The following is a 12552-nucleotide window of genomic DNA, read 5'->3' on the forward strand; positions in this document are numbered from 1 at the left end:
TAAACCACTGTTGTTTTTTTTGTTTGTTTGTTTTTCTTGTTTTTTTTTTTTTTTTTAACACAGTAAAAGATAGCTGCTCGTATAATAATGGAGTAGAAGAGTCAGAGATCAAGGCCCAGTGACTCTACTATCTAGGAGCAGTGATCCCCAACCATTTTGGCATCAGGGAATGGTTCTCTTCTGAGAATATAATGCCTGATGACCTGAGGTGGAGCTGAGGTGGTGATGCTAGCACTGGAGTGTGACTTCAAATAGATGAAACTTCTTCGCTCTCTGGCTCACCGCTTACCTCCTGCTGCATAGGCCCGGTTCCTAACAGGCCATGGACCTGAACTCCTGCAGCCCAGGGGTTGGGAACCCCTGGTGTAGAGTGAAGATGCAGGCCTGGGACCACAGCAAGGCTAGTTCAAATTTTCACTTTGCTGCTTTTGAGCTCTGTGGCCTTGGGTAAGCTATTTAGTCTTTTGGGGGCTCAGTCTTGTTATCTATAAAATGAAGACAATATTTCTTCTCACACAGAATAGTTAAGCAACGAATGACTGAACATTTGGGGAAAATATTAAGTACTCGCGAAATATTTGTTCTGTTCCATTTCTTTCCCTGTGGTTCCCTGACCCCTTGAGGGCATAAAAGTGATAAACTATTTTCACCATTAAGAGTAGTTCTTAATGGTGAAGGCAGATTTGTCATAGGTCAGTTTTGTACTATGTGTGTCTATTAGATAAACCACCATTGTGTTTATATTAAAAAGAGGTAAACTAATAAATAAGCGATAGAATTTTTTTAATGATGGCAGGCTTGGGAGACACTGCTGATATCAATTTGAAGTTTCATCTATTTGAAGCACATTTGTGTCTATATCCCAGACCATGTCCACCTGCTCCTCTGGAATACCACAGTTGTTTATTAGACTAAGCTTGGAACATCCAGGATCACTGAAGTTACATTTAGCTTATTTATTTTTTTCAGAAGGCATAAAGGCATATGCTATCTTTCCATTAGATTTTTACAAAAAAAAAAAAAAAAAAGCATTACCATCTCTATTGCTTGTAAAGGTTACTTAGGCAAAAATTGCACATCTTGAGGCAGTACTGGATAACATTTGGTTCTCTTTGAGTACTTATCTTTATACTAGAAGGTGATTTAGGGCCCTGGAAAGAAAGGAGTCCCATATTGAGTGTCTAAGTCATGTTAAAACTGCCATCATCATGTTTTCAAGCCTTCTGAAAGAAAACATACAGAACGCACACAAAAGAAAGGATTAAGGAAGAAAGAATTAATCCTTCTCTGGCCTCAGTTTCTAATACGTAAAATAAGAAAGCCAGACGAGAAGTTCTCTAGGGTCACTTCCAGCTCTGAGTGTAGCAGACACCTCAGACCCTGTGCTTGTATTAGCCCTTCGTGAGCAGTGAGATTAAAAACGCAGGTTCCTTTCCAGCAACACTTTAATTGCAGAGCTTTAAATAGAAAAAGAATCAAAGTGCTCTTTTAGATTGTTTTTAAATTTTTATTTTTAATTGTTTTTATTGTTTCCATTTTATTTGAAAAGAGAACTGAAAGCTGCAATTTGCCAAACTGCTGCACACGTTTCCTTGCCAGACAACTCTGCCCCAGCAAGTTGACCTAAAACAATTTTCTAAAATGTATTTTTAATGAGAAAATGAGATTCCTATAATCTGTCTTAAACATGTTATTTCCTTCAGACATCTTACAGGGCTCTGGAGTCTCCATACCTCAAGTGCCAAGAGCATGACAAAGGAAATCAGACCTGTTTAGTATGTACCCCGTGTTAGTCTAGTTCGATGTTGCTTTTCGTTTAATGGCTTAGGAGAGCCATTCGAATGCTTTGATTCTAGTAATCAAAGTGGGGAGGGTAGGTGAATGTCCATATGTTTAGCCTATTAAAATGGCCGTATCCAAAGCTGAAGCAGAGTAAATCCTTACCAAGGACTCTGAATTAGGAAGGCAGGTCAACATGGAAGAAAGCAGGAGAAAGAAAGGGGAGCTAAAGTAAGTCTGAGAGTTTCCTTCTCTCTAAATGAGGTCCCACAATTACGGTGGACCTTTGTTAACACTCCCTCCAATGGAGAGAGGGAAAGTTCTCCCAAAGTCTCTCTGTATGTTTTCAGAATGCTGACTCACCCCAGACTTCACAGTGGAGCATGTACTTTAGACCACAGTTTCTAGAAATATTTTTGGAATAGGACCAGTTGTTTGCTTCCTCTCCCATACCCCTATGCACTGAGGACCAATATTGTGCAAAATACAATAAAAACGAGTCACTAGAAAAAGGACACATGAAACAAAAACATAAGAAATACAATTTTTTATTATTAGATTTAACTACTCTGTTAAATGACAATAAAGATTTCTAACCATCTTCAATTTCTATACTTAAGTGTTGCAGATGGTAACAAAAATGTGAAAACAGTCATTGGTCCAGATTACATTCTGACTAGACCTGACTTAGACTAGACCAATGGTATTCTCTGGTTCCCAGTATTTATTTCAGGAGGGTTCTTATAGGTCCCATTCCTGGTCCCATTCACTTGAATATCGGGACTTTAGTTAGAACACTGAGAAATATTCTGTTTTTCCTGCTAGGATGCCATCTTGAGACCACAAGAGCAGGGGCTTAGGAATGAGTTCTGAAAAAGCAGAATGAAGGGATGGTGAGTCAGAAGCTGAATCTATTACTGTATTGGGGAGAAATTTAAGCCAATGAATTGAATTTTTTTGTGAAGCCAGAATTCATCTGGTTTTCTATCAACTGCAAGATAGAATCCTATGTGACATGGTGATGAATCTGCACATTTCTCCATGAGTGCTCAACCATCTTCTCTTTTGCCAGTCATGTTTCTCAAACAGACCTCTGGGTATGCCTTTCTGCTCATTATGAAAACTCTAGTTTCCCACTGCCCTTAGTACAAAGTGCAAGATCCTTAAACTATCATTCAACATCTTTCAGAATTAAGTCCTCTTCTATTTTTTCAGCCTAGTTTTTCACTGCTCTCATCCTTAGGCACATATCTTACGCTTTAGTGTGATCAGACATGTACTTTTATGTATGTTATAGGTTTGCTCATGTTCCCTCTGGCTGCATTGCACTTCCTCTACCCACAACACCCTTTTCTGACTTTCTAAGAATAGAACCTTGAGAACATAAGGTGTTCATTTTTAAAAAAATCTTAAAGATCATACATCAACATCATTCCTTCTAATTCAAGGGCTAATTTTGATAGTGTTGACAGGAGGGCACATTCATACACCCAGATATTTGATAAAAACTACATTGTGGCCCAAAAGATCTCATTTCATAGAGAGTCTAATATGGCCATACTACCAAAATTTCAAGAATCAATAAGCTTTGACAAAGTACAACTTTAAATTATTGGAAAAATGAATAAGCAAGAAGTAAAAATGTACATGCACACAAATGTTCACAGCAGTTTTATTCATAATAGCCAAAATGTGTAAACACCCAAATGCTCATCAACTGATTAATGTATAAACAAAATAGATATCTCCATACAATGGAATATTACTTGCCATAAAAAGAAATGAAGTATTGACATATATTACAACAGAAACAAACTTTGAAACATGCTGAGTAAAAGAGCCAGATACAAAAGGCCACATATTGTATGACTCCATTTGTATGAAGTGTTTGGAATTGACAAATCTGCAGAGAAAGTAGATTAGTGGTAACCTAGGGCTGGGGAGGCAGGGAAGCATAAGAAGATTGAAAGGTGAAGGCTAAAATGAACAGAGTTTCCTTTTAGTGACGAAAATGTTCAAAAATTGATTGTGGTGCTAGATGCACAACACTGTGAATATACTATAAGCCATTAAATTGTATACTTTTAGTATGTGAATTGTATGGCATGTGAATTATGTCTCATCGAAGTGGTCTAAAAAAAGAAAGATTACAGGAGCTTTATTCACAGTTGCCAAAACTGGGAAGCAACCAAGATGACCAAGGTGAATGAATGGATAAATGAAGTGTGATACAACCAGACGATGAACTATTACTCAGCGTTAAAAAGAAATGAGCTATTAAGCCACAAAAAGATATGAAGGAAACTTAAATGAATACTATTAAGTGAAAAAAGCCAATCTGAAAAGTCTACACACTAGATTCAAACTGATGAAGTTATGGAAAAGGCAAGACTGTGGAACAGAGGCTGCCAGGCATTCGGAGGGAGAATGGGATGCATAGGCAGAGCACAAAGGATTTTAGAGCAGTGAAACTACTCTGTGCGATTCTATAATGGTGGATACAGGTCATCATACACTTCTCCAAACCCAAAGAATGTACGACACCAAGAGTGGGCCCTAATGTAATCTGTGGACTTGGATATGCCCATGTAGGTTCATCACTTGGAACCAATGTCCCACTCTGGATGTTGACAGTGTGGGAGGTAGTGTGTTGTGGGGAGGGTGTACTTTCTGCTAAGTTTGCTGTGAACCTAAAACAGCTCTAAAAAATGAAGTCTAAAGAAGGAAGAAGAAGAAAAGGAGCACGGTGAGGACAAGGAGGCAGCGGAAGGGAAAGGCGAAGACAGCCTCACAATGCCTATCTCAGAGGGACCAACTCTGAAGATTTCCCTGACCCTGTCCTCCTCTCCCTCCTGGCAAAACAATTAATTGCTTCTTAGCTGTGTTTTGTGTTCTATTCCCACTTCTTTTACAGTTCATAGCACTTTATTAGAGTTGTTTGCAGGTATCAGTTAGTGCACTATGATCTACTTGAGGTCAGAGGCACCGCCTTATTTAGTTAACATTTCTACTAAAAATACTACATAGTACAGTAAATGTTTGTTGTGTGAATGATGAAGGACGTCTTATAACTACTGTTTTAAATGCAGTTTTAAAGGATTTTGCTCTAGATAGTGTTCTTCTTAGCCTTTTTGGTATCCTGGGAATAGCTGTGCCCCTGTGGCTCATCACAGGAACAGTAATCAGGATGGGACTGAGAAAGCACTGAGGACTGTCTCCAGAAAATTGAGACCGTATGAGAATTGTGAACTAATGATTTATCTCCAATGAGTCTCCTCAAAATGGAGCATGTTATTCTAGTAGAGCTTTTGGAAGATACTCCTCCTTGGAAACAATATAACAAAGTGCAGTCTGAAATCTGGGACCAGACTTCTACGTGGTGATGTTCCTTAGTTAGGAAGATATCATGGGGTTATAAGGAGATCTCACTTTACCAAATGCCATTTCTGGATGCCTACCTGAAATGCTATGGGGAGAGCTTTATTACAAAGCTCAGGGGTTAGATATATGTAAGATATATGAGACTTATTCCTGCCAAGAATGACATTTTAAACTTTTATTATACATGTATAACTTACTGAAACAGCTAAAATTCGCAATTCAACATTCACAAAACTAAGTCAGTGTAAAAGAACTTAAAGTTCTATATCTGTGTTCGTGTAAGATGAAAATATTCTCTATGAGAGATGGATTTGAGCACATATATGATCCTGAGTGTAAAGGTTTGGCTACTTAAAAATCCCAGGCAGCATTTCAGACTTTCAAGGTAGTGGACGTGGTGAGCCCCAAGTCAGGGTCTTCACACTGTAATGAGAGACCCAGGTAATATCTGGGTTCCAGATGGAACAAGCAGAATATTTCATTAAGGTAAATATACGTTATGATGAAAGGTGGACTGTAAAATGGGATGCAGGACAGGGCAGAAGGACCTAGAGGCCCAGAGGGGTGGAGGGATCTGCTGGGCTGGTGGGGAGAGGGGAGCTGTGCCCTCCCCCCACCTTCAGAAACCCTTTGTGACTCAACAGTGCTCTGTGATGCAGGCCTGGCAATAAAGCCTGGAGTCTCCACTCTCAGAGCTCAGTTGCCTCAGGCAGCGCTGAGATTCCAATTATGGACTTCAGACCCTCGAACGTTTTTTCCTTTCCTAATGTCCCTATTAGACCTTGTCCGAGCTTTTCCTTAACCTCCCTTAGTCCTGACCCCACCCTCACCTGCCTGTGTGGGTTGTGGGGGCTCCTTCTGTTCCTGTGCTACCTGGTGGGGATTCCAGCTTTACCAACTTTCTGGGAAAGTGAAAACATCAAAAAGGTAAGGAAGCCTGAGCAAGACCCAACATTCTCCAACATTCTTAATTGTTCTTTCCATTTCTAGTACCACTTTTTTAAAAAAATTTTCAGGGGTGTCACTGGTTAATTAAATTATATAAATTTCAAGTATACAATTCAATAACACGTCATACGTATACTGCATTGTGTATTCACCACCTAAAGTTACAATTTCCTTCTGTCAATACATTTGATCCCCTATGACCTAATCTGCCTCCTCCCCTCCCTCTTTCCTCTCTGGTAACCACTAAACTATTGTCTGTGTCTGTGGGGTTTTTTTTGTGTGTGTCTTGTTCATTTAAATGAGTTTGGTTGGCTCAGAGTAACATCTGGGATGGGAAGTCTGGGTGGAGGATAGAACATCATCCTTCTAGGAGAACAGGATGGGCAGGGCTAGGGGTTTAGCTGGGATGTTTCCCAGGGAAGCTCACGGACCTTCTGGATGTGGTAGAGAGCAGTACTGAGCCTCTGAGCAGAGGCTGGAGCGTGGGCTCTGTCTCAGGTTACAGGGTCCTGTCTGAGGGAGCAGAGATGCGACTGTTGGCCTCAGACTCCATGCCTTCCTAGAGCAGATGTCTGACTGAGAATAGCAAGTGTGAACCTCATAGACAATAGATTTCTTTGAGCTTTCCAAAGAAGACATTTGAAACCTATAAAAGTTGATTAAAAAAAAAAAAGGAACACAAAGTTCTAGTAATTCAAATAGGTTCACATTGTACTTGGATCATGAATGGCTGGGTTTTCTAGGGAGAGAAGTGAGAGAAATGATTCCCTTCTTTTTTTCAGTGTCAAGGCAGAACCAAGAGGAGAAGGAAAGGTAGAAGACAGAAAGGTAAGATTTTGCCTATTCCACCTGAAATCGCCAAGGGCGACCTTTTCCTTTCCATTAGGTCCCAGGTCCCTGATCTCTGAGGATATTAGTGGCCAGATACAGTCCCTCTCAGAAAGCAGAGCGCTCAGAGGAGAGGCTAGTGGGAAGGCAGTCAGATCTGAGACATTTCTCAGGTTCTCTGCTGTGCCGTCCCTGGGCAATGGGTGTTTCCCAATGGATGTCGAGAGGTAGAACTTCTGTCTCTTGACTTCGTGAAAGTACTTTGATTTCCTGGATGATCAGATTCCTCTTGGATGTAATCACTGATCTCTCTGCTTCACAGGGTAGTTCTGAGCATCAAATGAGATAATATATGTGAAAGTACTTTATAAATGAAGCAACACACAGGAGAACCTTGTTAATATTATCATAGACCATTTGACTACTACTGACTCTGGGGCTTTCAGAGTCTAATACCTCAACAGTGTCCCATAAAGGGACTCCTGTGTGATACCTATGCTTCTAACTCCATTATATATAACCACCTCCTGTGATTTCCCAGGTTGGAGATATTGCCAGAGGGAAGAAGAGGAGAAAAAGAGGCTGATTTCTATCATGAAAAGGTAACTAGTCTTTCCCCTTCTTTCCTGATCCCCCTATAGCATGTTCTATGCAATTCCAGGGACTCACTGCAGCCTGCCATAGTCATGGGGGTTGGGGTGTAGCCATAGAAACTGGAGGAATGAGGCCTTGGGCTGAGTTCTATTGGTGTATTGTGAAGTCATCAACGTGGAACAATGTGAAGGGGCAGCAGGTGCTGGGTGGCTCCGCCCCACCGGGTTAGTAGGTCCTCCTTCCCTTTTTCTAGTTCTGGCTGCAGCTTTGTACCTTCTGTCTCTTGCAGCCCCCTGGGCCAGTATCATGATACCAGGCGCTTTCGTCAGCTGTTATGCCCTGACCTCTCTTGTGAGGTCTGTAATAATGTAACCGCTGAGGTCAATCAGCTGCTGTTCCCAGATGGCCTGGAAGATGCTACTCCTTCTGCATCCCCTTTGGCTTCCGGAGATTCTGTGACTAAGTCATCATCCACTTTGTCCTCTGCCTTCTCAGCAGTATCTCCAGGAGACCTAACACCAGCTCCTCTGCCTGAGCCTTTCCCACCGCCGCCCCGAATTCTCTCACCTAACCCAATGACACCCTTAGCTGACTTTCTGTCACCTTCACCACTGGGTCACTCTCTGCCAACAGAGCCTTTTCTTCCCTTGGAATCCGAATTCCCAGCGGCCCATTCCCCACCCCCACTTCTTGCATTTTTCCCTCTCCCACCACATGACACTCTGAGAGTGGATCCTCTTCTCCAAGCAGAGGCCACTTTGACTCTGAATACCATCTTTCTTGACCCCACCCTTTCCCGAGATATCAGCCCCTTACCAGATTTGTCCCAGACGATGAATCCCACTGATTCATCTGCTTGTCGTCATGTACCACCAATGCTGTCTACTTCACCACCACCACCAGAGTGCATTCCAACTGTGCCTCAATCCAAATCAATTTCCAAGCCTGTTCCAGAGAACTCATCTCCAGATAGCCCTGGTAATTTATCCAATTACGTCCCAACAGTCACAGGCATTGACCATTCTAGCCCGACAAATTCAGACTTTTACTGGTGGCAAGCTTGTGCCGAAGACTTGTTCCCTTCCACCTCGGCACAATATGATTTTGACCAAGAGTCCCACCATTCTTTAGAGGCCTCTTTCCAGGCAGACGCTGCAGCCCAATGTGTAGAGTGTGGTCACCTTTTCGCTCTCAGGCCTGACGTCCAAACACTCCTGGAGAGACAAGTCCAAAAGAAAATATATTTAATGATGTGGAAGGAAAAGGAAAAGAAAAGAGGCTCTTTACCAAAACAAGTTAGTTCAGACAGCCACCTAAGTTCCTCAGGAAAACTGTTAGATTCAACTGCTGATAAGCATGACTCAGAAGCTGCCCCTCGTTACTGGAGCAGCAAAGGCAAACCAATGGAACCGCATGGCCAGCAGCAGGCTTCATATCCGCAGACCAGGGAGGACCATTTAGAGCAAAATCATATCCAGCTTTTCTGGGGGCTCCCAACTTTGCATAGTGAGTTCTTGTCCCCTGCTGACCATGTGTTGGGTGACTATTCTTCAATTTTTATTTCCAACAGAATCTCAAATGCCTCCATAGGCCAAGAATTCCCAGTACTTTTTCATCCCCTATCTCCATTTTTACCTGAGGTCCAGCCTCAACCCTTACCACAAACCCTGCCCCAGTCCCAGCCTCTACCTCTCACTGAGATCCAACCCCAGGCCCACCTTCAATCCCCACCCCCAATCTTACCGTCTAATCCTACACCTCAAACGAGGAATGGTAATATGTATTGCCATAGACCCCAGAATGAATCAGACCCTCTCACCTCATCTGAAATTCAAAATTTGGAATGGAATGTGTTGCAGAAGCAACAGGAAAGTTTGTGTGGTTCACCCTCTGTGGTCCAAAGATCTTATGAAGACTTTTATTCTTCAGCACCCAACATTCCTTACTACCAGCCTTCCCAGGCTCATGTTTCAGTCTCTATCCAAACAGGAGATTTCCCGCTCAGCAATGAGCTTCACAAAAAACTAGAGCACCACCTTCGAAAGAGGCTCATCCAACACCGTTGGGGCCTACTCCGCAGGATCCATCAGTCTGTGTCACTGATGAGGCCTCCGAGAGATTGTTCAAAGGAATCTGAGAGGAAGAGCGATCATGGACTCTCATGTCTCTCTGTGTATAAGGGCCAGAGTAGCAAAAACCTAAATGTTGGATTGAGCCAACCGGAAAGCTTCTATGAGAGGGAATCAGAAATGCTTCAGCTAGAGAAGGATGAAGGGAAGGATAAGGGAAACGGTCTAGAGAATGACCCAAAAGATCATCTGTTGCGTGACTCGGAGAGCTCTTCGGGTAAGGATCTGGGGTCTGACTCTGAGAAAGACCTAGACAGTCACATGGTAAATCTGTCAGGAGAAAATTCAATGGTGTCAGGGCCAAGTCTATGTCAGACACAACTAGAAAATGTCTTGAAAGCACATTTGAGCAAGAAAGTTGAGGAAATCAGTGAGGGTCAGCTCCCTGGGACTGTGCAAAATTCATGGCATGCTATCAATCAGACATTGACTTCCCATGTCAAATCCCACACTGAAATGAAACAGAGAAGTCTGCAACCACCAGTGGGCAGGGACTACACTCTGAATACCTCCCAGGAGCTTTCCTTCATTGGGCCTAGGACACAGCAGATGCTAGAAGCCCATGTTAAAAAGTTTTATATGAAGGCATTGGAAGATATCTCATTCCAGCCCTTGTTCCATTCCAAGCTTTCCTCATCAACCAACCTGATTTCTGAGGTGGATTCCAAATCTGGGGGCTTCACGCCTCTTAGAGGAAGCTCTAAATCTCTCCACGGAGACAACATGGGAACAGCACAGTCAGCCTCTGTCCTGGATCATCCTCTCCCTGTCACCTTGCATATGAGCAAGGAAGAAAAGGGGGCCCTGAGACAGTCACTCTCTAGTATCCACCAGGAGCTTGCAGTGGATGGTCAGAGAATTAATGATGCTAGACAGACTCTACTGCTTGTCACACACAGCATCACAGGGAAAACAAGTCAGACACAGGATCCACTGGTCAACAGATGTCCACCAAAGCTGCCTGCAGGGCAAGCTGGAGCCAGACATGAGCCAAAGGTTAAGAGTGTGAGTTCCAGTGATAGAGTAGAAATGCAACAGGGCAACAAGATGAACAAATCAGAACCTGTTCCCATGCCCTACATGTCCAGGGAGCTATTCACGGCTGAGAGCATGGATGATCTTCAATCAAAAACTTTTGACATCCTGACAAGCAGCGAGCCAGTTAGCTCCCAAAGGACAAATGTGAATGACAGTAAAGGAAAAACTACTATTAGCACTGAAAGCCCCCCAGCAAATATATCAGTTCTCCAAGAGCCTAAATCATCGGACCTTAAGAAACAAATCCTCAGTGAGTTAAAGTCTACACTGGAGAACAGGGTACATGGGCAGACCCAAGGCCAAGCCAGTGACATGTCCCTTGCCTCAGATAGCTTGACCTACAAACCTTCCCTGACTCATGCTCAGGGTGTCTCCAGTGTAGACGTGGGAGCTTCCCAGGTGCTGCATGTCCACGTGGAGGACGGTATGGGGAAGCGGCAGGATACTTGGTCACCTAAGCATGACTTAAGGTGGTGCCAGGAAAAGAATTTCCCATCAGGTGGAAAGAGAGTGAGCCCTCCAGGCCCCAAATCAGAAGAGTTTGGTGGAGGGGATGCAGGGCTGGGAACATCCCAACCCAGAAGAAAGAGTATCTGTTTTCAGGACATGGCATTACAGGAGGAGTCTATCCCTTCTGTGATAGGGTCTGGGAACAAGTCTCCTCCTGAAAGCCTTTTCAGAAAACAAATGAAGCACTTTTTTCAATGGCTTCATTCTGGGATAAAATGCAAAAAGCAAGAAAATTCCCAGAAAAAAAGCCATGTATCATCTGCCCAGACCAGAGGCTCGGATAAAAGTAGAGTTGCCTTTACTGGGACAACCAGAGCTCAGACAGTCATGACAGACAGTAAGAAGTTCCTAGAGGCGAAACTAGGACCTCATCATGCAACCTGCCCTCAAGAGTCCTATCCCTTCTTCCAAGGGAAGTTTCGAAAGACTCAGCAGAAGGTGGAAGTGTGGGCCCAGGCATGGCCTGTCCAGGGCCATCCTTACAGCTGCAGGATTCCCTCTTCCCAAGTGACATATACCCATTCTCACCAACAAGAAGCAGTCTTGGCTGGACAGAGCTCTCCTACAGGTATCAGACAAATCAGAGACAAGAACAGGCTCCCCCAGACAGTTGTAGCATTTAAGGAGCACCTACTGTGTCAGAAGCACCCTCGGTCTGAGCCCCGCAGGGAGACCGTGCACCGCCCATACCCCACCTGTGGGCTTCAAGCTGGCCAGCGGCTTCCAGCTGCTCTCACCACTGCTGAAGGCACAGTGTTCAGAGATCTGTCTCTACTGTTTAGACAGGAAGCACTTCTCCAGCATTTCCAGGGAAAAAAATTTCACACCCCAAAATAATTTCTTCCTTGTGTAGAATATTGATTCTCCCTAATAAATGTTTCTCTAATAATAATGATGCCCTCTGTGTCTTATGCTGGGGGTATGGATGTTGGTAACTCAGGGCTTGTACTTAGGGGTAAAGAAGGAGTTAGTCCAGCTCTTAGGTATTGCTTCCTTTGGTGACTAGTCTCCTGGAGCTCTTGTAGAGAAATAGATATCACATGCCCCCAAAAGCCCATTCCTCTCTGATGAAGTTTGTGGATATGGGCTATGTCTCTGAAGCTTAGCCTTAATGAACATGTATAGCAGCCCACACCTTCTCCCTCATGGAATGCTTTATGTCATTTAGCGCAGTAGGGCAGACAGGATGCCTACATCTGAAGAGGGTCAAGGTCAGGTCTATTTTTCAGATATTATCAGTGAAGAAGAACCAGTGGCTTAATCATTATTTAGAAGTCAGTGATCAGAGGTTCCCAGAGGTGGTTGAACCCTCAATGTGATCAGAGGTTCCCAGAGGTGGTTGAAC

General features: G+C 43.4%; 1 protein-coding gene across 1 annotated transcript; it reads left to right on the forward strand.

Annotated features, from left to right (window-relative positions):
* Positions 1–376: 376 nt before the first annotated feature.
* Positions 377–11955, forward strand: LOC120612973 (spermatogenesis-associated protein 31D1-like; the record flags this gene model as incomplete). Its single annotated transcript, XM_039875693.1, has 3 exons — positions 377–447; positions 7820–8696; positions 9171–11955. Coding segments are annotated over exons 1-3 (3733 nt in total), but the record flags the coding sequence as incomplete, so codon positions are not given.
* Between the last annotated feature and the right edge of the window lie 597 nt (positions 11956–12552).

Source organism: Pteropus medius, unplaced genomic scaffold (genome assembly GCF_902729225.1).
Source record: "Pteropus medius unplaced genomic scaffold, Ma_sr-lr_union100, whole genome shotgun sequence".
Taxonomy (NCBI): Eukaryota; Metazoa; Chordata; class Mammalia; order Chiroptera; family Pteropodidae; genus Pteropus; species Pteropus medius.